General features: G+C 32.3%; 1 protein-coding gene across 1 annotated transcript in view; it reads right to left on the reverse strand.

Moving 5' to 3' along the window:
* Positions 1–24,985, reverse strand: part of LOC141345756 (choline kinase alpha-like) — a 34,833-nt gene extending 9,848 nt beyond the window's left edge. The window contains exons 1-3 of the mRNA XM_073850650.1: positions 24,590–24,985; positions 6,246–6,354; positions 2,454–2,507 (exon numbers count right to left, since the gene is read on the reverse strand). Coding sequence (XP_073706751.1) covers positions 2,454–2,507; positions 6,246–6,354; positions 24,590–24,825 — 399 coding nt within the window. The 5' untranslated portion in view covers positions 24,826–24,985. The remainder of the gene's footprint in view (positions 1–2,453; positions 2,508–6,245; positions 6,355–24,589) is intronic.

Below are 24,985 nucleotides of genomic sequence, written 5' to 3' on the forward strand. Positions count from 1 at the left end.
GGCACTAAACTCTGTAGGAAGTTAGGAACGTGCATCTTCAGGAACAGTACTGTTCACCTTTGACCTAGAACAAATTTAGAAGAGCTTTAAACTTAAATATTTAAATGACTACACCTCTTATTTCTTGGATAAAAGGGGGAAATTAATTAATTTGAATTCATTAAATTTTCAATCATTCCATTAGAAGGCACTTTTATTCTTTTCACTAAACACCTTCCTACCTCCATATAGTCGTACTGCCTGCAAAGCTAGCGTTTTTCAGGTTTTAAGCAGTCTCTCTCTCTCCCTCCCTCCCTAACCTGTTATCTGACTAAGCAATGGCCATGTGACTGCTGAGCAGCAGCTGCTTGGGTTTTTCCAGTGCCTGTTAATACACAAAGCATAATCACAGGATTACTGAAGCAGATCAGTTCGCAGCAACACAAGGACAGTATCTACATGCAGGTGTTATCAATGTCCAGTAAGGAGGGGAAGTCCACCTCAACATCAACAATTCCACTAGACAGCCTTGTGTGTTAGTTAGTCTGTGAATGCTCCTAGATGGATGCACATGAAGCTACACATGCAAAACAGATAGAAGCAAAGTTTGCACAGGCCAGACAGCCGATGCTGAACCGAGACAGTGAAGTTAATGCTGGGTTAAGCTTCTAATAGTATGCACTGCTATGTGACTCTCAGGCAAATAATGCAACACGGAATAATTCAAAGTGTGTCAGGGGATGCATTGCAGTACTGTTATTAGTTCTGGGCCGTTCTATGAACATGAACCTTTTACACAGTAATTAATTATAATATAAGAATCTATAAATTATCTCAAATTGTCTCATTTTGAGTAAAAAAATATTTAAATATTGCTAAAACAAGACAATATTACTGTAGAGGCATAATAGCATAGCAATAATAGCATAATATATTAAGAACTGGTTTCAGAATATAATAGTAAATTGTATTTTTTTTTTTAAATATGTTTTGTATACTTTATTACTCATAAAATGTTACATTTAATGTGATTTTTTTTTGCATTTTATATCAAATATTTATATACACTACAAGTCAAAAGTTTTTTTTAACAGTATGTTTTTTTCATGTTTTTTAAAGAAGACTCTACTGATCACCAAACCTGAATTTATTGGATCCAAAGTACAGCAAAATCAGTAACAGTTTGAAATAGTTTTACTATTTAAAATAACTGTTTACTATTTTAATAGATATTTAAAAAAAAAAAAAAAATTATTCCTGTGATTTCAAAGTTGAATTTTTAGCATCATTACTCCAGTCAGATAATACTTCAGAAATCATTTTAATATTCTGGTTTGCTGCTCAAAAACATTTATTATTATTATTATTATTATGTTGAAAACAGCCGAGTATAATTTTGTTAGGTTTCTTTGATGAATAGAAAGTTCAGAAGAACAGCATTTATCTATTTAGCATCTTAGCTAAATAAAAGTATTTTATGTGGTAAATTAGTAAATTTCTATAATTTCTTTAAAAAAAAAAAAGAAAAAAAAGCTTTTTATTTATTTTTTTATTTCTATTCATTAAAGAATCCTAAAAAATGTACTCAACTGTTTTAAATATTGATAATAATAATAAAAATGTTACTTAAACAGCAAATTTCTAAAGGATCATCTTACACTGAAGACTAGAGAAATGATGCTGAAAATTTAGCTTTGATCACAGGAATAAATTACATTTTAAAGTATATTCAAATAGAAAAAAGTTGTTTTAAATAGTAAAAATATATATTTTTTTAATTTACTGTTTTTGCTGTACTTTGGATCAAATAAATACAGGCTTTGTGAGCAGAAGAGACCTTTTAAAAAAACATTAAACATTACTGTTCAAAAATTTTGACTGGTAGCATATGGCTTATTTTTCTTAACCCACTGGAAAATATTTGTAAGTTTTAAGCATAAAAATATATGCTTAAACGTAGGGGTAAGAAAATTAACGCAACTTATTACCTTATACAAATTCGCATTTAAACATGCTGTTTTAAGAATTCTTTCATATTAGTATTTTTACTAAAACACAAGATCAACAACATTATTTCATGATGCATTAATAAGAGGGGTCACAAGTGACCAAGTTTTCCCTGAAGGATGCATACTAATATACGAGACTGCAACAATAATAAACCCGAGAGCTCATGGAAAATTTTGACCTAAAAGTTTGAAATAACAACAGAAAGAGGTCCAAACAAAACACGTCTGATGATCCAAATAGCTTGTCCTTTGGCCTTTGAGGATGATGGGATAGGAGGTAAACATACAATATCAGCAGTTTAACTATAATGTTGTTTGGATTTGTACTCTTAATGGCCTTATATTTGCTATTAAAAAACATGTAATATGATGTGGAATAAAACCTTTTATAGAGACAAGTCTATAAAATCTGCTTACATAAAAACAATAAAAAGGTAAGACAAGACCTTTGCTAATGTTACTTACTTGAAAGTGATTTTCTGTGTTTGACTCTCTGGAATCCCCTTTATTACAGGACATCTAGAAATAAGAGAAAAGGCGAAAAACTTTCCATAAGAAAAAATGTATTTAACGTTCTTCATTAAATGACAGCTATTTTCCTGAACAGTGACAGTTACGTAACTATTGAGACCATGTTTTTGCCAGCACATTAAGAAACAAATTAAACAAATGCATTAACTTTGTGTTGTAAAAAAAAAAAAAAAAGAATAGCGTTAGAGAGGTTTCAGAAATGTACAAGAAATGTACGGCCTGTTCAACAAAATCATTTTCATGAGCACAGGTGGAAAAAAATAAAATAAATCAAACTCTTATAACAGCAATTATCAAAACCATGTTCCATTGAGCCCAAACCCAAACACTATTCTCCCTTAGAATGAAAAGTGTTTGGTGTCCATGGTAATAAACTCCATGTAAATCTCACAATGCTAGTGACAGCAATAAACTGTGTCTAGTTAAATAGAGATCAACACGGGTAACTACTTGTGCACAGTTTTAAAATTAACTCACATAAAATGCCATAATGAACTCTCTCAGATTTATTTGTGAATAACTGTGTAGCAAAGTCCACACACTCTGGAATTAGTAATATGGCTGCAACTAATGCTTTTCCACGTTTAAACATGTGACTTCAGAGGATTGGACTGTGGACCTACGGACACCTCATCAGGTATGACATCATAAGCTTTGTGACTGCAGTTTCACTACTAAAAAAAACGTCCAGAGGTTAAAAGCAACTCATCATTACAAAATCAAAAGCCAAATGTTCATTCACATGCATCTTATTCATATTTAGAAAAATATTGATATATCTGTTACATAATATAGCTCATATTTATTATATATATTAAATATTACTTAAAACACACTACCAGTCAAAAGTTTTTGAACAGCAAGGTTTTTTATAGAAGTTTTTTTTAAGAAGTCTCTTTTTTTGTTGTTTTTTTAAAGAAGTTTCTTCTGCTCACCAAGCCTGCATTTATTTGATCCAAAGTACAGCAAAACAGTACAATTATTAAATATTTATACTATTTAAAATAACTGTTTTCTATTTGAATATATTTTAAAATGTAATTTATTCCTGTGATTTCAAAGCTGAATTTTTAGCATCATTACTCCAGTCTTCAGTGACACACGATCCTTCAGAAATCATTCTAATATGCTGATTTACTGTTCCAAAAACATTTTTTTATTATTATCATTATTATTAACAATATTTACATTAACAGTTGAGTACTTTTTTCAGGATTCTTTTATGAATAAAAAATGTTTTTTGAGCAGCAAATCAAAATACAAGTATGATTTCTAAAGCATCATGCGACTAGAGTAATGATGTTAAAAATTAAGTTTTGAAATCACAGGAATAAATAACATTTAAAAAAATATTCAAAAATAAAACAATTATTTTAAATAGTAAAAATATTTCAAAATTGTACTGTTTTTGCTGTACTTTGGATCAAATAAATGCAGGCTTGGTGAAACATTACAAATCTTACTGTTCAAAAACTTTTGACTGATGGTTTACATCAGAGTATTTGTAAAACATATGTGACCCTGGACCACAAAACCAGTCTTAAGTCGCTGGGGTATATTTGTAGCAATAGCCAAAAATACATTGGGTCAAAATTATTAATTTTTCTTTTATGCCAAAAATCATTAGGAAATTAAGTAAAGTTCATGTTCCATGAAGATTTTTTGTAAAATTCCTACTATAAATATATCAAAATGTAATTTTTGATTAGTAATATGCATTGTTAAGAACTTAATTTGGACAACTTTAAAGGTGATTTTCTCAGTATTTTGATTTTTTTGCACCCTCAGATTCCAGATTTTCAAATAGATGTATCTCGGCCAAATATTGTCTATCATAGTCATAACAAACCATACATCAATAGAAGCTTATTTATTGAGCTTTCATATGATGTTTATATCTCAGTTTTGTAAAATTTAACCTTATGACTGGTTTTGTGGTCCAGGGTCACATATTACATAAGCAATAATCATAAGGTACACCCTTTATAAGTAATGTTGCTATTATCATGCTACCGCAATTACATGATAAATGAACTATAAAGGTAACACTTAAGGGAACATTATTCACTGCATAAATCATATTGGCTGTTTAATGCATGCCCACATTCTAGATCTCTTAATCCTTCCCAATACCTAAATACAATTACTACAATTATCTTACTCTCAACAAGCAGAAAATTAGGAGTTACTTGAGGAAAAACTCTTAGGTAATAGCGAATATGTGTTGCCTAATCTAAAGTTCTTATTATTAAAAAGCTGAATGCCATCAAAATTTCTTCGCTAACATAACCACCACCTAATATTTTCAACAGTAATAAAAGAGTTGGAAAAAGCAGACAGAGGCAGAAAATACTTTAGACAGAGCACATCGTGAGCGTAGTTCTCAAAGATTTTAAAGACTGAGATTGCGCATAAACTTGAAGACAATGCTGTGGCTTCAGGGATCGCATACTGTACCGTGAGTGGTATGTTGGGATCACCTGGAAACAAGAGTGCTCAAGGCACGCTCCTTTGGCAAGCCTACGGCAAAGAAGACACGCAAGTACAGCCATGGAGTACATCACCCAATAAAAACTGCCTCTTTAAATTTAGAGGGTACACACACAAATACAAAATCTCTGCTTGGGGAGCGATTTAATACCCATTCTTAACTGAGATCTCTGATCTGAGGGGTTGCCATCTGCCTAATGAAATTAGGCATGAATATCTCACAATCACTACTTCTGTAAAATCATGACCTCAGACTATTTTTAGTTTGTTTAAAACATAAATGAATAAACTGGATTATTGTTTTAATTAAAATTACTGTCACCCAAGTTATACCAGATACACTATACCTAATTTCAGACTAAATGGCAAGGTTTAACATTTGGCAATCATGTACTGTATGTTTGCATGTATGTATCCTTCCCAGCTTACCACAGGAAAACTTGACCTATAAATGTTAAAAGTTAACATTTATTGTGTAAAATTTGAGTTTGAAGTGTTTAAGGCACAGTTGTTATCTTACTAAGCATTCAAGTTGATCAGATTTTTAAAATACTAAAATTATAAATCAAAAATTGTAATACCATACACTACCAGTCAAATGTTTTTGAACAGTAAGATTTTATTGTTTTTTTTAAGCAGTCTCTTCTGCTCACCAAGCCTGCATTTATTTGATTCTAAGAACTGCAAAAGCAATCCAATTTTAAAATATTTTTACTATTTAAAATAACGGTTTTCTATTTGAATATATATTAAAATGTAATTTATTCCTGTAATCTCAAAGCTTAATTTATAGCATCATTACTCCAGTCACATCATCCTTCAGAAATCATACTAATATTCTGATTTGCTGCTCAAAGAACTTTTATTATTATTAATATGTTGAAAACAGCTGAGTAGATTTTATTCAGGTTTCTCTGATGAACCGAAAATTCAGAAGAACTGCATTTATCTAAAAATAAAAATTTTGTAACATTTTAAATTTGATCACAGGAGTAAATTACATTTTAAAATATATTCAAATAGAAAACAGTTATTTTAAATAGTAAAAATTAACATTTGACTGCTTTTGCGGTACTTTGGATCAAATAAATGCAGGTTTGGTGAGTAGAAGGGACTTCTTCTGACAGGTAATGTAAGTCTATTACTTTGCATTTTATTAGACTTGACTATACAATACAGCACGTAATTCATACTTCAACATTTCACCAAGTAAATAAAAAAAACCTATCAAAACACCTGCAGAATTTTTCCATACAGGCGAAGGAGCACGTATCGTGGTTCATCTCCAATGCTCGGTTCCTTCTCTGGCAAAGCACAGAGGAACAGTTTGTTGCTGAGACCTCCCCTAGAAGCAAAACATACATATTAGAAAAGAAAACTGCATTCTTACAAATGAATCAGGAAACTATTATTTACATGCAAAACAATACCACTAAGAATAATGCTGTTGGTTTTAAGCATCATTTTTGCAACAATACCGATGCCAAAAATGCTGTACACTCACTGCGTTTTGAGACACTTTAGTATTCTATTTTCTATTTAAAAATAGGTTTTGAGACACAGTCACTGCGTTTTCATTTAATCATTACTCGTGTATTGCCTAAACATGCGTTCTAGGTAGGCAGCTCACTCGGTTTTGAGACACAGCTATAGTCATGGACACTGAGGCACATTACTTAGAATAATAACGTTACAACATTTTCTTAAGAAAAGGAACCACGCGTTTCCTCTGAGCTTGTGGCTTACGTCCGAATAACGTTCGTTTTAAAAACCGCGGTCAAGTGAGCCGCCATCTGCGAAGACCCAGTCAAGTCAGCCGCCACCTGGATTCTGCTGCACGTTTATTTGTGGTATTACGGTACGGATACTCGAAGCGGACAAAAAGCTGAGGAATATCTATATTTCAGCGGTTAATATCAAATGTGTCCGAAAACAGAGGGAAAATATTTAAAAACATATCAACATTGTACATTATAAAATATATAATTATATTACATTTGAATATATTGAAGTGTGTAGTTTTCTTGAGAAATAAAGTCTGTTAAAAAGCATATTCTACATGCAATATTAAAATTCCTTCAAATAACATGAATGCTTCAATAAATTATTTTTTTCTGAACGACCATGTCTCTGTCTGTGTGAATTTAGCAGAAAATGAATGGCAAACTATGTCACTATGCATTATAGCACTTATGAATTCTTCACATTTATGATTCAAATTCCTTCATATTTGTCACGAAAATCTCTGTTCATACTTCTTCAGAATACTCAAAACTGTGTCTGTGTCAACTTTCATGAGATTTCACTGAAGAATTTAGCAGAAAATGGATGGTAAATTCAGTCACTATGCATTATAATACTGATCAACTCTTCACATTTTTGATTCAAATTCCTTCATAGTTAACAGGATAATTTCTATTCATACTTCTTCAGAATACTCAAAACTGTGTCTGTGTCAACTTTCATGAGATTTCACTGAAGAATTTAGCAGAAAATGGATGGTAAATTCAGTCACTATGCATTATAATACTGATCAACTCTTCACATTTTTGATTCAAATTTCTTCATAGTTAACAGGATAATTTCTATTCATACTTCTTCAGAATACTCAAAACTGTGTCTGTGTCAACTTTCATGAGATTTCACTGTAGAATTCAGCAGAAAATGGATGGTAAATTCAGTCACTATGCATTACAGCACTTGGGAGTTCTTCACATTTTTGATTCAAATTTCTTCATAGTTAACAGGATAATTTCTATTCATACTTCTTCAGAATACCCAAGACTGTGTCTGTGTCAACTTTCATGAGATTTCACTGAAGAATTCAGCAGAAAATGAATGGCAAATTCAGTCACTATGCATTACAGCACTTGGGAGTTCTTCACATTTTTGATTCAAATTTCTTCATAGTTAACAGGATAATTTCTATTCATACTTCTTCAGAATACTCAAAACTGTGTCTGTGTCAACTTTCATGAGATTTCACTGAAGAATTCAGCAGAAAATGGATGGTAAATTCAGTCACTATGCATTATAATACTGATCAACTCTTCACATTTTTGATTCAAATTTCTTCATAGTTAACAGGATAATTTCTATTCATACTTCTTCAGAATACTCAAAACTGTGTCTGTGTCAACTTTCATGAGATTTCACTGTAGAATTTAGCAGAAAATGGATGGTAAATTCAGTCACTATGCATTACAGCACTTGGGAGTTCTTCACATTTTTGATTCAAATTTCTTCATAGTTAACAGGATAATTTCTATTCATACTTCTTCAGAATACTCAAAACTGTGTCTGTGTCAACTTTCATGAGATTTCACTGTAGAATTTAGCAGAAAATGAATGGTAAATTCAGTCACTATGCATTACAGCACTTGGGAGTTCTTCACATTTTTGATTCAAATTTCTTCATAGTTAACAGGATAATTTCTATTCATACTTCTTCAGAATACTCAAAACTGTGTCTGTGTCAACTTTCATGAGATTTCACTGAAGAATTCAGCAGAAAATGGATGGTAAATTCAGTCACTATGCATTATAATACTGATCAACTCTTCACATTTTTGATTCAAATTTCTTCATAGTTAACAGGATAATTTCTATTCATACTTCTTCAGAATACTCAAAACTGTGTCTGTGTCAACTTTCATGAGATTTCACTGTAGAATTTAGCAGAAAATGAATGGTAAATTCAGTCACTATGCATTACAGCACTTGGGAGTTCTTCACATTTTTGATTCAAATTTCTTCATAGTTAACAGGATAATTTCTGTTCATACTTCTTCAGAATACTCAAAACTGTGTCTGTGTCAACTTTCATGAGATTTCACTGTAGAATTTAGCAGAAAATGGATGGTAAATTCAGTCTGCATTACAGCACTTGGGAGTTCTTCACATTTATGATTCAAATTTCTTCATAGTTAACAGGATAATTTCTATTCATACTTCTTCAGAATACTCAAAACTGTGTCTGTGTCAACTTTCATGAGATTTCACTGTAGAATTCAGCAGAAAATGGATGGTAAATTCAGTCACTATACATTACAGCACTTGGGAGTTCTTCACATTTATGATTCAAATTTCTTCATAGTTAACAGGATAATTTCTATTCATACTTCTTCAGAATACCCAAGACTGTGTCTGTGTCAACTTTCATGAGATTTCACTGTAGAATTTAGCAGAAAATGGATGGTAAATTCAGTCACTATGCATTATAATACTGATCAACTCTTCACATTTTTGATTCAAATTCCTTCATAGTTAACAGGATAATTTCTATTCATACTTCTTCAGAATACTCAAGACTGTGTCTGTGTCAACTTTCATGAGATTTCACTGTAGAATTCAGCAGAAAATGGATGGTAAATTCAGTCACTATGCATTACAGCACTTGGGAGTTCTTCACATTTTTGATTCAAATTTCTTCATAGTTAACAGGATAATTTCTATTCATACTTCTTCAGAATACTCAAGACTGTGTCTGTGTCAACTTTCATGAGATTTCACTGTAGAATTCAGCAGAAAATGGATGGTAAATTCAGTCACTATGCATTACAGCACTTGGGAGTTCTTCACATTTTTGATTCAAATTTCTTCATAGTTAACAGGATAATTTCTATTCATACTTCTTCAGAATACTCAAGACTGTGTCTGTGTCAACTTTCATGAGATTTCACTGTAGAATTCAGCAGAAAATGGATGGTAAATTCAGTCACTATGCATTACAGCACTTGGGAGTTCTTCACATTTTTGATTCAAATTTCTTCATAGTTAACAGGATAATTTCTATTCATACTTCTTCAGAATACCCAAGACTGTGTCTGTGTCAACTTTCATGAGATTTCACTGAAGAATTTAGCAGAAAATGAATGGCAAATTCGATCATGCATTATAATGCATTAATGTTTGCATCTACATCTCAGATTTTCTAAATCTGAGCAAAGTGTTTTTAAAATCAGTCAAATTATCTTTACAAAAGTCTCATCAACATAAATTCATATAACATAGTTAATGTTAATAACCACAGTTCTAGTCTTTAGATAAGACCAATAAGTTACAATAACTTATCATCAACCAGGTAATCATGTTTTCTTCTGGATTATTTTGCTATAACAAATGTGTTTTGCAAACACATATATTCAGCAACCAAAAGAACATAAGTTATCGCTAAAAAAGTAAAGGATCAAGAACACAACTAAAGCAAACACTGATCACATGAATGTTAAGTTCAAATGAAAATTTCAACATCTAAACCTCTGTTCTCAGTAATAACTCAGTCAATCTGGTCAGTAATGAGTGAAGCTGGTGCTGCTGTTTGTGGAGCTGTTTAATCCTCCTTTGCTGAGATCTTCAGAGATGTATTGTGTTTTATTTCAGTTCATTTCATCTGAGTCTGTTGTAGTTGTGTTTCTGTTTGTCTCTTTTTCTTTTTTTCTGTTTCTCTTTCCTTCATTACTTCTGCTTGTTAGCATTCTCATTAAGTTAATCTCTGCTTCAGTGTTCATTTAGCATGTATTGTGGGACCAAATACACTCTGAGCAGTGTTAATAGATTTAATTAAAAAATATATTTTTTGTATTGCATTCATTTTAAGTATGGCACATCTATGCAGATTGTGAGATTTTTTAACACATTAGTGTGCTATATATTTAAAAAAAAATATCAACCTGTGTTAAGACAAATATCACACTGGTTGAGTTGAAATTAACACAAAATTTGTTGTCTTTAATTTGACACACAAGTGTGTTCAGATATAAGACAGGTTGTGTTGTTTTTCTGTTTTAAGAGTGCATGATAAACAGACTGTTGCATGAGAATTGCTGATGCGTATACGAGTTTCACTGTATGCACATGATGATCAGAGCCGGCCCTCCCTATAGGCGAACTAAGCGGCTGCTTAGGGCCCCGCCGCCACTAGGGGGCCCCCACTAGTGATCCAAGTCATTACGTTGCAAAGCACGTGGCTGTCACTAACCAAGTTTCCATCCAGTTTTCGAACTTTTTTGTTAATCGACAAAGAGAATATGCGTAAAATAAACCTGCGAAATTTGCTGTCCAACCGGCCTTTTACCGATAAAATGGTGTGCATAATGACCTCATCCCTAAAAAAAAAAAAGAAACCGTGACATAAGATTTGGTGTATCGCAAAAAAAAAAAAAAAAAAAATTGCCCTTGAGCTGTTTCCATACATAATTTCGCCTATATTGCGTAAATTATATAGGCTAGTAGCCTGTTCTTTATCCATTTGAAACAAAACCTAATACTAAATGTAAGTGTCAAGAGGTATTTTTTTTTTTTTACTTTGTTAGACTATTTACTTGATCATCAACAATAATCATAAAAAGGAGCAGTTGTATTTCTATCATTTTTTCTGATTAACTTTTAAATAGGAATGTTAATTTCGATTATTTCTCCTGACAACCGACGGTCATTTTTAACCGTTAACCGACAAGGTTATGTTAAAGTACAATTAAATGAAATTTTAATTAATACGCGGCTGTGACCCATAAAAAATACCTAAATTTGTTTTCCATGGATTAATTTTATACACGCAAAAAGCAGCATAAACAACAGAATGTGAGGATTCACATGGTCACGCACCTGCAGCGATTCTGCAAATGGAGGAAAACATTATAAAAGCTATATAAAAGAAACAAATAGATATGCAAAATATATTTTTCTAAATAAATAATGAATTAACAAAACGAAAAAAAAAACGTGAAACAATTAGTAGCCTATATCAACCTATGCAGAATTTAGTTTCTTTTTTCTGATGCGCTTTTGAGAAAGCGGCATCCTTTTTGTTTTCTTTTTTACAAAAGCAGACTGTTTGTTTTTAATGTGAATGTGCATAAATAAAATAAATATTTAGAATAGTTTGGAATAATGTCTTACTACTCTTATATGACCACAAACGAAGGAGTAGGCTATTGTAAGTTTCTTCCACTTTTATAAGGGGGAAAAAAATCAAGTGAGCGTGCTGGCGCCTCCTGCGCGCAGTTAAGCATTAGGCTACTAACTGGATCGACAACGCGAGCTTCATTGTCAAAATAAAATACAGTCAAACATATTGAAAAACATGCTGTTTTATTTCCTCTCATTTTAGGACAAATCATTTAAATTTAATGGAACGATACTCATAACACAAGAACAAAAATATAAGAAGCTACTAACAAGCCAAAACGAGTTAATTTAAAATGTTGTACTTATCATTCCAATATCCACATAAAACAAGATTTTCAGAACAAAATGAATACATTTTAACTTGCAACGTAGCCTACTAAAGGAACATTAAATTAAGATATGTATGTTTGAGAGGTAACTTGTCAGTTTAATCAAATGAATATGATTTATGCGTTTTTTGAACTGGAAAACGGTGCTTTAACATTAGCAACACGAACAGGGACGCTGCCTCACATTTATTTGCCTCTCTACAAAAAGTGTTTCCAAACAGATTTTTGTGACATTTGAATTATGGATTAAGAATTAATGTTCTAAAGTTAAACGAAAAAAGATTGTTTTGACACATAAGAAATTTAATCGACAAGGCATTTCCATCAGCTATGTCGAAAGCGCAAATTCCGAAGCTTTACATGTTTTTTTGTTTTTTTTTTTTGTTTTTTGTTTTTTTCCCACAAAAAAAATCTTTGGATGGAAACCTGGCTACTGGCAATACTCGATTTTTTTGCATGCTTTTGCAAGGCAGGGCCCCAAAATTATCCTGCTTAGGGCCCCCAGATGAACAGGGCCGGCCCTGATGATGATCCAAAACAAAAATTAATGTCAATGACAAATGTTTATTAACTGAAGTATTTTTTTGTGTTGATATCATTTAATGAAAGTAATTTTGATGTGTTACAGGTTAACTCTACCAACTACAAAGCCATTGTGTCCTTTGTTAACTTTAAAAAATGTACACTGGAAACTTCTGGTTTATAGGTGAAGTTCCATGATTCCCATTTTTCTTTTGTTGAAGTAAATCTTTTTGTAGAATAATGTCATTTTTCTTCTGGTTACAGTAAACTAATGCAGCAGAAAGCAGTGTGTATTTGATGGATCCTTTAACCCCTTAACTGTCACCCCCATTTTTTAAAATAGGCATGAACGTGCACTATCCACTCTTCAACTGTTGTAATTCATGAACACTTTGGAATACAGATGTAAGGTTGGTCTTTTTTTAAAGAAGACAATCAGCAGATTATTGCAGAAGTGGATTTTTTTCAACAAAAAAACAAACAAACAAACAAACAAACAAAAAACTATAAATTATTAAAATTACTGTAAATAAAATGCACTGTACAATTTTTATTATATTTTATATAAAAATATATTTTACATAACAGGTTTTATCCTATTTGATATCAAATTGTAGCCTCATATCTAAATAAGTTATGTTCCAAATTTTAAGTTGATAGGGAAAAAATTAAGGTTCCTGTGAAAGTTTGTTTAGGGCGTTATACCACAAACAGACACGGGTGCTATCCAAATGCCAAAAAAAAAAAAAAAAAAAAAAAAATGTATGCAGTTTTCTGTAACAAAAGTCAAAATTTTTCAGAAAATGTTCAGTCTATCACAAAATAACCACCAAATACTGTATGCAATCCTGAGACTCAGACCTTTCCAATTATGTTTTTGTCAAGATTGTAAAAAGTTGTGATACAAATCGTTTCAAAGCATTCTGCAGATTCAGAAGCTGCTGGCCAAAACTTTAGGTATTTATGCAATTTACTTTATTCAATCTAATGATATACTCTGCATTCCATGTGTGTAATTATGTGCGGCCTAAATCATATATTTTGCACACAAATAAAGAACAATCAAATAACTATGTAACTATGAAGGAATTTGAATCATAAATGTGAAGAGTTGATCAGTATTATAATGCATAGTGACTGAATTTACCATCCATTTTCTGCTAAATTCTTCAGTGAAATCTCATGAAAGTTGACACAGACACAGTTCTGAGTATTCTGAAGAAGTATGAATAGAAATTATCCTGTTAACTATGAAGGAATTTGAATCAAAAATGTGAAGAGTTGATCAGTATTATAATGCATAGTGACTGAATTTACCATCCATTTTCTGCTGAATTCTTCAGTAAAATCTCATGAAAGTTGACACAGACACAGTCTTGGGTATTCTGAAGAAGTATGAATAGAAATTATCCTGTTAACTATGAAGAAATTTGAATCAAAAATGTGAAGAACTCCCAAGTGCTGTAATGCATAGTGACTGAATTTACCATCCATTTTCTGCTGATTTCTACAGTGAAATCTCATGAAAGTTGACACAGACACAGTTTTGAGTATTCTGAAGAAGTATGAATAGAAATTATCCTGTTAACTATGAAGGAATTTGAATCATAAATGTGAAGAACTCCCAAGTGCTGTAATGCATAGTGACTGAATTTACCATCCATTTTCTGCTAAATTCTACAGTGAAATCTCATGAAAGTTGACACAGACACAGTCTTGAATATTCTGAAGAAGTATGAATAGAAATTATCCTGTTAACTATGAAGAAATTTGAATCAAAAATGTGAAGAACTCCCAAGTGCTGTAATGCATAGTGACTGAATTTACCATCCATTTTCTGCTGAATTCTACAGTGAAATCTCATGAAAGTTGACACAGACACAGTTTTGAGTATTCTGAAGAAGTATGAATAGAAATTATCCTGTTAACTATGAAGAAATTTGAATCAAAAATGTGAAGAATTCCCAAGTGCTGTAATGCATAGTGACTGAATTTACCATCCATTTTCTGCTGAATTCTACAGTGAAATCTCATGAAAGTTGACACAGACACAGTTTTGAGTATTCTGAAGAAGTATGAATAGAAATTATCCTGTTAACTATGAAGGAATTTGAATCAAAAATGTGAAGAATTCCCAAGTGCTGTAATGCATAGTGACTGAATTTACCATCCATTTTCTGCTGAATTCTTCAGTGAAATCTCATGAAAGTTGACACAGACACAGTCTTGAGTATTCTGAAGAAGTATGAATAGAAATTATCCTGTTAACTATGAAGGAATTTGAATCAAAAATGTGAAGAACTCCCAAGTGCTGTAATGCATAGTGACTGAATTTACCATCCATTTTCTGCTGAATTCTTCAGTGAAATCTCATGAAAGTTGACACAGACACAGTCTTGAGTATTCTGAAGAAGTATGAATAGAAATTATCCTGTTAACTATGAAGGAATTTGAATCAAAAATGTGAAGAACTCCCAAGTGCTGTAATGCATAGTGACTGAATTTACCATCCATTTTCTGCTGAATTCTTCAGTGAAATCTCATGAAAGTTGACACAGACACAGTCTTGAGTATTCTGAAGAAGTATGAATAGAAATTATCCTGTTAACTATGAAGAAATTTGAATCATAAATGTGAAGAACTCCCAAGTGCTGTAATGTATAGTGACTGAATTTACCATCCATTTTCTGCTGAATTCTACAGTGAAATCTCATGAAAGTTGACACAGACACAGTTTTGAGTATTCTGAAGAAGTATGAATAGAAATTATCCTGTTAACTATGAAGAAATTTGAATCATAAATGTGAAGAACTCCCAAGTGCTGTAATGCATAGTGACTGAATTTACCATTCATTTTCTGCTAAATTCTACAGTGAAATCTCATGAAAGTTGACACAGACACAGTTTTGAGTATTCTGAAGAAGTATGAATAGAAATTATCCTGTTAACTATGAAGGAATTTGAATCAAAAATGTGAAGAGTTGATCAGTATTATAATGCATAGTGACTGAATTTACCATCCATTTTCTGCTGAATTCTTCAGTAAAATCTCATGAAAGTTGACACAGACACAGTCTTGGGTATTCTGAAGAAGTATGAATAGAAATTATCCTGTTAACTATGAAGAAATTTGAATCAAAAATGTGAAGAACTCCCAAGTGCTGTAATGCATAGTGACTGAATTTACCATCCATTTTCTGCTGAATTCTACAGTGAAATCTCATGAAAGTTGACACAGACACAGTTTTGAGTATTCTGAAGAAGTATGAATAGAAATTATCCTGTTAACTATGAAGGAATTTGAATCATAAATGTGAAGAACTCCCAAGTGCTGTAATGCATAGTGACTGAATTTACCATCCATTTTCTGCTAAATTCTACAGTGAAATCTCATGAAAGTTGACACAGACACAGTCTTGAATATTCTGAAGAAGTATGAATAGAAATTATCCTGTTAACTATGAAGAAATTTGAATCAAAAATGTGAAGAACTCCCAAGTGCTGTAATGCATAGTGACTGAATTTACCATCCATTTTCTGCTGAATTCTACAGTGAAATCTCATGAAAGTTGACACAGACACAGTTTTGAGTATTCTGAAGAAGTATGAATAGAAATTATCCTGTTAACTATGAAGAAATTTGAATCAAAAATGTGAAGAATTCCCAAGTGCTGTAATGCATAGTGACTGAATTTACCATCCATTTTCTGCTGAATTCTACAGTGAAATCTCATGAAAGTTGACACAGACACAGTTTTGAGTATTCTGAAGAAGTATGAATAGAAATTATCCTGTTAACTATGAAGGAATTTGAATCAAAAATGTGAAGAATTCCCAAGTGCTGTAATGCATAGTGACTGAATTTACCATCCATTTTCTGCTGAATTCTTCAGTGAAATCTCATGAAAGTTGACACAGACACAGTCTTGAGTATTCTGAAGAAGTATGAATAGAAATTATCCTGTTAACTATGAAGGAATTTGAATCAAAAATGTGAAGAACTCCCAAGTGCTGTAATGCATAGTGACTGAATTTACCATCCATTTTCTGCTGAATTCTTCAGTGAAATCTCATGAAAGTTGACACAGACACAGTCTTGAGTATTCTGAAGAAGTATGAATAGAAATTATCCTGTTAACTATGAAGGAATTTGAATCAAAAATGTGAAGAACTCCCAAGTGCTGTAATGCATAGTGACTGAATTTACCATCCATTTTCTGCTAAATTCTACAGTGAAATCTCATGAAAGTTGACACAGACACAGTTTTGAGTATTCTGAAGAAGTATGAATAGAAATTATCCTGTTAACTATGAAGAAATTTGAATCAAAAATGTGAAGAACTCCCAAGTGCTGTAATGCATAGTGACTGAATTTACCATCCATTTTCTGCTGAATTCTACAGTGAAATCTCATGAAAGTTGACACAGACACAGTTTTGAGTATTCTGAAGAAGTATGAATAGAAATTATCCTGTTAACTATGAAGAAATTTGAATCAAAAATGTGAAGAATTCCCAAGTGCTGTAATGCATAGTGACTGAATTTACCATCCATTTTCTGCTGAATTCTACAGTGAAATCTCATGAAAGTTGACACAGACACAGTTTTGAGTATTCTGAAGAAGTATGAATAGAAATTATCCTGTTAACTATGAAGGAATTTGAATCAAAAATGTGAAGAACTCCCAAGTGCTGTAATGCATAGTGACTGAATTTACCATCCATTTTCTGCTGAATTCTTCAGTGAAATCTCATGAAAGTTGACACAGACACAGTCTTGAGTATTCTGAAGAAGTATGAATAGAAATTATCCTGTTAACTATGAAGGAATTTGAATCAAAAATGTGAAGAACTCCCAAGTGCTGTAATGCATAGTGACTGAATTTACCATCCATTTTCTGCTGAATTCTTCAGTGAAATCTCATGAAAGTTGACACAGACACAGTCTTGAGTATTCTGAAGAAGTATGAATAGAAATTATCCTGTTAACTATGAAGAAATTTGAATCATAAATGTGAAGAACTCCCAAGTGCTGTAATGTATAGTGACTGAATTTACCATCCATTTTCTGCTGAATTCTACAGTGAAATCTCATGAAAGTTGACACAGACACAGTTTTGAGTATTCTGAAGAAGTATGAATAGAAATTATCCTGTTAACTATGAAGAAATTTGAATCATAAATGTGAAGAACTCCCAAGTGCTGTAATGCATAGTGACTGAATTTACCATTCATTTTCTGCTAAATTCTACAGTGAAATCTCATGAAAGTTGACACAGACACAGTTTTGAGTATTCTGAAGAAGTATGAATAGAAATTATCCTGTTAACTATGAAGGAATTTGAATCAAAAATGTGAAGAGTTGATCAGTATTATAATGCATAGTGACTGAATTTACCATCCATTTTCTGCTGAATTCTTCAGTAAAATCTCATGAAAGTTGACACAGACACAGTCTTGGGTATTCTGAAGAAGTATGAATAGAAATTATCCTGTTAACTATGAAGAAATTTGAATCAAAAATGTGAAGAACTCCCAAGTGCTGTAATGCATAGTGACTGAATTTACCATCCATTTTCTGCTGAATTCTACAGTGAAATCTCATGAAAGTTGACACAGACACAGTTTTGAGTATTCTGAAGAAGTATGAATAGAAATTATCCTGTTAACTATGAAGGAATTTGAATCATAAATGTGAAGAACTCCCAAGTGCTGTAATGCATAGTGACTGAATTTACCATCCATTTTCTGCTAAATTCTACAGTGAAATCTCATGAAAGTTGACACAGACACAGTCTTGAATATTCTGAAGAAGTATGAATAGAAATTATCCTGTTAACTATGAAGAAATTTGAATCAAAAATGTGAAGAACTCCCAAGTGCTGTAATGCATAGTGACTGAATTTACCATCCATTTTCTGCTGAATTCTACAGTGAAATCTCATGAAAGTTGACACAGACACAGTTTTGAGTATTCTGAAGAAGTATGAATAGAAATTATCCTGTTAACTATGAAGAAATTTGAATCAAAAATGTGAAGAATTCCCAAGTGCTGTAATGCATAGTGACTGAATTTACCATCCATTTTCTGCTGAATTCTTCAGTGAAATCTCATGAAAGTTGACACAGACACAGTCTTGAGTATTCTGAAGAAGTATGAATAGAAATTATCCTGTTAACTATGAAGGAATTTGAATCAAAAATGTGAAGAACTCCCAAGTGCTGTAATGCATAGTGACTGAATTTACCATCCATTTTCTGCTGAATTCTTCAGTGAAATCTCATGAAAGTTGACACAGACACAGTCTTGAGTATTCTGAAGAAGTATGAATAGAAATTATCCTGTTAACTATGAAGGAATTTGAATCATAAATGTGAAGAACTCCCAAGTGCTGTAATGCATAGTGACTGAATTTACCATCCATTTTCTGCTAAATTCTACAGTGAAATCTCATGAAAGTTGACACAGACACAGTTTTGAGTATTCTGAAGAAGTATGAATAGAAATTATCCTGTTAACTATGAAGAAATTTGAATCAAAAATGTGAAGAACTCCCAAGTGCTGTAATGCATAGTGACTGAATTTACCATCCATTTTCTGCTGAATTCTACAGTGAAATCTCATGAAAGTTGACACAGACACAGTTTTGAGTATTCTGAAGAAGTATGAATAGAAATTATCCTGTTAACTATGAAGAAATTTGAATCAAAAATGTGAAGAATTCCCAAGTGCTGTAATGCATAGTGACTGAATTTACCATCCATTTTCTGCTGAATTCTACAGTGAAATCTCATGAAAGTTGACACAGACACAGTTTTGAGTATTCTGAAGAAGTATGAATAGAAATTATCCTGTTAACTATGAAGGAATTTGAATCAAAAATGTGAAGAATTCCCAAGTGCTGTAATGCATAGTGACTGAATTTACCATCCATTTTCTGCTGAATTCTTCAATGAAATCTCATGAAAGTTGACACAGACACAGTCTTGAGTATTCTGAAGAAGTATGAATAGAAATTATCCTGTTAACTATGAAGGAATTTGAATCAAAAATGTGAAGAACTCCCAAGTGCTGTAATGCATAGTGACTGAATTTACCATCCATTTTCTGCTGAATTCTTCAGTGAAATCTCATGAAAGTTGACACAGACACAGTCTTGAGTATTCTGAAGAAGTATGAATAGAAATTATCCTGTTAACTATGAAGGAATTTGAATCATAAATGTGAAGAACTCCCAAGTGCTGTAATGCATAGTGACTGAATTTACCATCCATTTTCTGCTAAATTCTACAGTGAAATCTCATGAAAGTTGACACAGACACAGTCTTGAATATTCTGAAGAAGTATGAATAGAAATTATCCTGTTAACTATGAAGAAATTTGAATCAAAAATGTGAAGAACTCCCAAGTGCTGTAATGCATAGTGACTGAATTTACCATCCATTTTCTGCTGAATTCTACAGTGAAATCTCATGAAAGTTGACACAGACACAGTTTTGAGTATTCTGAAGAAGTATGAATAGAAATTATCCTGTTAACTATGAAGAAATTTGAATCAAAAATGTGAAGAATTCCCAAGTGCTGTAATGCATAGTGACTGAATTTACCATCCATTTTCTGCTGAATTCTACAGTGAAATCTCATGAAAGTTGACACAGACACAGTTTTGAGTATTCTGAAGAAGTATGAATAGAAATTATCCTGTTAACTATGAAGGAATTTGAATCAAAAATGTGAAGAATTCCCAAGTGCTGTAATGCATAGTGACTGAATTTACCATCCATTTTCTGCTGAATTCTTCAGTGAAATCTCATGAAAGTTGACACAGACACAGTCTTGAGTATTCTGAAGAAGTATGAATAGAAATTATCCTGTTAACTATGAAGGAATTTGAATCAAAAATGTGAAGAACTCCCAAGTGCTGTAATGCATAGTGACTGAATTTACCATCCATTTTCTGCTGAATTCTTCAGTGAAATCTCATGAAAGTTGACACAGACACAGTCTTGAGTATTCTGAAGAAGTATGAATAGAAATTATCCTGTTAACTATGAAGAAATTTGAATCATAAATGTGAAGAACTCCCAAGTGCTGTAATGTATAGTGACTGAATTTACCATCCATTTTCTGCTGAATTCTACAGTGAAATCTCATGAAAGTTGACACAGACACAGTTTTGAGTATTCTGAAGAAGTATGAATAGAAATTATCCTGTTAACTATGAAGAAATTTGAATCATAAATGTGAAGAACTCCCAAGTGCTGTAATGCATAGTGACTGAATTTACCATTCATTTTCTGCTGAATTCTTCAGTAAAATCTCATGAAAGTTGACACAGACACAGTCTTGGGTATTCTGAAGAAGTATGAATAGAAATTATCCTGTTAACTATGAAGAAATTTGAATCAAAAATGTGAAGAATTCCCAAGTGCTGTAATGCATAGTGACTGAATTTACCATCCATTTTCTGCTGAATTCTACAGTGAAATATCATGAAAGTTGACACAGACACAGTCTTGGGTATTCTGAAGAAGTATGAATAGAAATTATCCTGTTAACTATGAAGAAATTTGAATCAAAAATGTGAAGAACTCCCAAGTGCTGTAATGCATAGTGACTGAATTTACCATCCATTTTCTGCTAAATTCTTCAGTGAAATCTCATGAAAGTTGACACAGACACAGTTTTGAGTATTCTGAAGAAGTATGAATAGAAATTATCCTGTTAACTATGAAGAAATTTGAATCATAAATGTGAAGAATTCCCAAGTGCTGTAATGCAGACTGAATTTACCATCCATTTTCTGCTAAATTCTACAGTGAAATCTCATGAAAGTTGACACAGACACAGTTTTGAGTATTCTGAAGAAGTATGAATAGAAATTATCCTGTTAACTATGAAGAAATTTGAATCAAAAATGTGAAGAGTTGATCAGTATTATAATGCATAGTGACTGAATTTACCATCCATTTTCTGCTAAATTCTTCAGTGAAATCTCATGAAAGTTGACACAGACACAGTTTTGAGTATTCTGAAGAAGTATGAATAGAAATTATCCTGTTAACTATGAAGAAATTTGAATCAAAAATGTGAAGAATTCCCAAGTGCTGTAATGCATAGTGACTGAATTTACCATCCATTTTCTGCTGAATTCTACAGTGAAATCTCATGAAAGTTGACACAGACACAGTTTTGAGTATTCTGAAGAAGTATGAATAGAAATTATCCTGTTAACTATGAAGAAATTTGAATCAAAAATGTGAAGAACTCCCAAGTGCTGTAATGCATAGTGACTGAATTTACCATCCATTTTCTGCTAAATTCTTCAGTGAAATCTCATGAAAGTTGACACAGACACAGTTTTGAGTATTCTGAAGAAGTATGAATAGAAATTATCCTGTTAACTATGAAGAAATTTGAATCATAAATGTGAAGAACTCCCAAGTGCTGTAATGCATAGTGACTGAATTTACCATCCATTTTCTGCTAAATTCTTCAGTGAAATCTCATGAAAGTTGACACAGACACAGTTTTGAGTATTCTGAAGAAGTATGAATAGAAATTATCCTGTTAACTATGAAGGAATTTGAATCAAAAATGTGAAGAACTCCCAAGTGCTGTAATGTATAGTGACTGAATTTACCATCCATTTTCTGCTAAATTCTTCAGTGAAATCTCATGAAAGTTGACACAGACACAGTTTTGAGTATTCTGAAGAAGTATGAATAGAAATTATCCTGTTAACTATGAAGGAATTTGAATCAAAAATGTGAAGAACTCCCAAGTGCTGTAATGTATAGTGACTGAATTTACCATCCATTTTCTGCTAAATTCTTCAGTGAAATCTCATGAAAGTTGACACAGACACAGTCTTGGGTATTCTGAAGAAGTATGAATAGAAATTATCCTGTTAACTATGAAGAAATTTGAATCATAAATGTGAAGAATTCCCAAGTGCTGTAATGCATAGTGACTGAATTTACCATCCATTTTCTGCTGAATTCTACAGTGAAATCTCATGAAAGTTGACACAGACACAGTCTTGAATATTCTGAAGAAGTATGAATAGAAATTATCCTGTTAACTATGAAGGAATTTGAATCAAAAATGTGAAGAGTTGATCAGTATTATAATGCATAGTGACTGAATTTACCATTCATTTTCTGCTAAATTCTACAGTGAAATCTCATGAAAGTTGACACAGACACAGTTTTGAGTATTCTGAAGAAGTATGAATAGAAATTATCCTGTTAACTATGAAGGAATTTGAATCAAAAATGTGAAGAGTTGATCAGTATTATAATGCATAGTGACTGAATTTACCATCCATTTTCTGCTGAATTCTTCAGTGAAATCTCATGAAAGTTGACACAGACACAGTTTTGAGTATTCTGAAGAAGTATGAATAGAAATTATCCTGTTAACTATGAAGAAATTTGAATCAAAAATGTGAAGAACTCCCAAGTGCTGTAATGCATAGTGACTGAATTTGCCATTCATTTTCTGCTGAATTCTTCAGTGAAATCTCATGAAAGTTGACACAGACACAGTCTTGGGTATTCTGAAGAAGTATGAATAGAAATTATCCTGTTAACTATGAAGAAATTTGAATCAAAAATGTGAAGAATTCCCAAGTGCTGTAATGCATAGTGACTGAATTTACCATCCATTTTCTGCTGAATTCTACAGTGAAATCTCATGAAAGTTGACACAGACACAGTTTTGAGTATTCTGAAGAAGTATGAATAGAAATTATCCTGTTAACTATGAAGGAATTTGAATCATAAATGTGAAGAACTCCCAAGTGCTGTAATGCACAGTGACTGAATTTACCATCCATTTTCTGCTAAATTCTTCAGTGAAATCTCATGAAAGTTGACACAGACACAGTTTTGAGTATTCTGAAGAAGTATGAATAGAAATTATCCTGTTAACTATGAAGAAATTTGAATCAAAAATGTGAAGAATTCCCAAGTGCTGTAATGCACAGTGACTGAATTTACCATCCATTTTCTGCTAAATTCTTCAGTGAAATCTCATGAAAGTTGACACAGACACAGTTTTGAGTATTCTGAAGAAGTATGAATAGAAATTATCCTGTTAACTATGAAGGAATTTGAATCAAAAATGTGAAGAGTTGATCAGTATTATAATGCATAGTGACTGAATTTACCATCCATTTTCTGCTAAATTCTTCAGTGAAATCTCATGAAAGTTGACACAGACACAGTTTTGAGTATTCTGAAGAAGTATGAACAGAGATTTTCGTGACAAATATGAAGGAATTTGAATCATAAATGTGAAGAATTCATAAGTGCTATAATGCATAGTGACATAGTTTGCCATTCATTTTCTGCTAAATTCACACAGACAGAGACATGGTCGTTCAGAAAAAAATAATTTATTGAAGCATTCATGTTATTTGAAGGAATTTTAATATTGCATGTAGAATATGCTTTTTAACAGACTTTATTTCTCAAGAAAACTACACACTTCAATATATTCAAATGTAATATAATTATATATTTTATAATGTACAATGTTGATATGTTTTTAAATATTTTCCCTCTGTTTTCGGACACATTTGATATTAACCGCTGAAATATAGATATTCCTCAGCTTTTTGTCCGCTTCGAGTATCCGTACCGTAATACCACAAATAAACGTGCAGCAGAATCCAGGTGGCGGCTGACTTGACTGGGTCTTCGCAGATGGCGGCTCACTTGACCGCGGTGTTTTAAAAAGGTGGCATCTCTGAGTAAAAACAGTTCTGTCTCAGTAATGTGCATTCCTAGTCACGTAGCACACGCAGAAGAATACCTGATAATAGAGATTTGGAAATCATCCTCATCTACGGATTTCCAGGCTCCGTGAAGGAATTCTTTACACCATAGATACGCCTTATTCTTCGTCTGGTGGTCAGGCTCATCCGGTCGAATAATGTCTTTGCAGTCGTTCACACTGTCTGGTTGGACCTCGAGGACATTTTCACTTACCAGTAAACCCAGAGACAGTGAAGGCGAGGAAGACACGCCATTGATGAATTTAGTCTTCATTTTTGCTGTTGGTTACTGGTATAAACGTAAATAATCAAAAATTGCAGGCAGTGAATGAAGTCACAGACTCTATATGCAGCTGTATAACTGTCAGATGTGTTAAACGCAGTTTTAAATGAGGCCAACTGACACCGTATAACTGCACGCACGACTATAAGGA

The sequence above is a fragment of the Garra rufa genome, chromosome 11 (genome assembly GCF_049309525.1).
Source record: "Garra rufa chromosome 11, GarRuf1.0, whole genome shotgun sequence".
Lineage (NCBI taxonomy): Eukaryota > Metazoa > Chordata > Actinopteri > Cypriniformes > Cyprinidae > Garra > Garra rufa.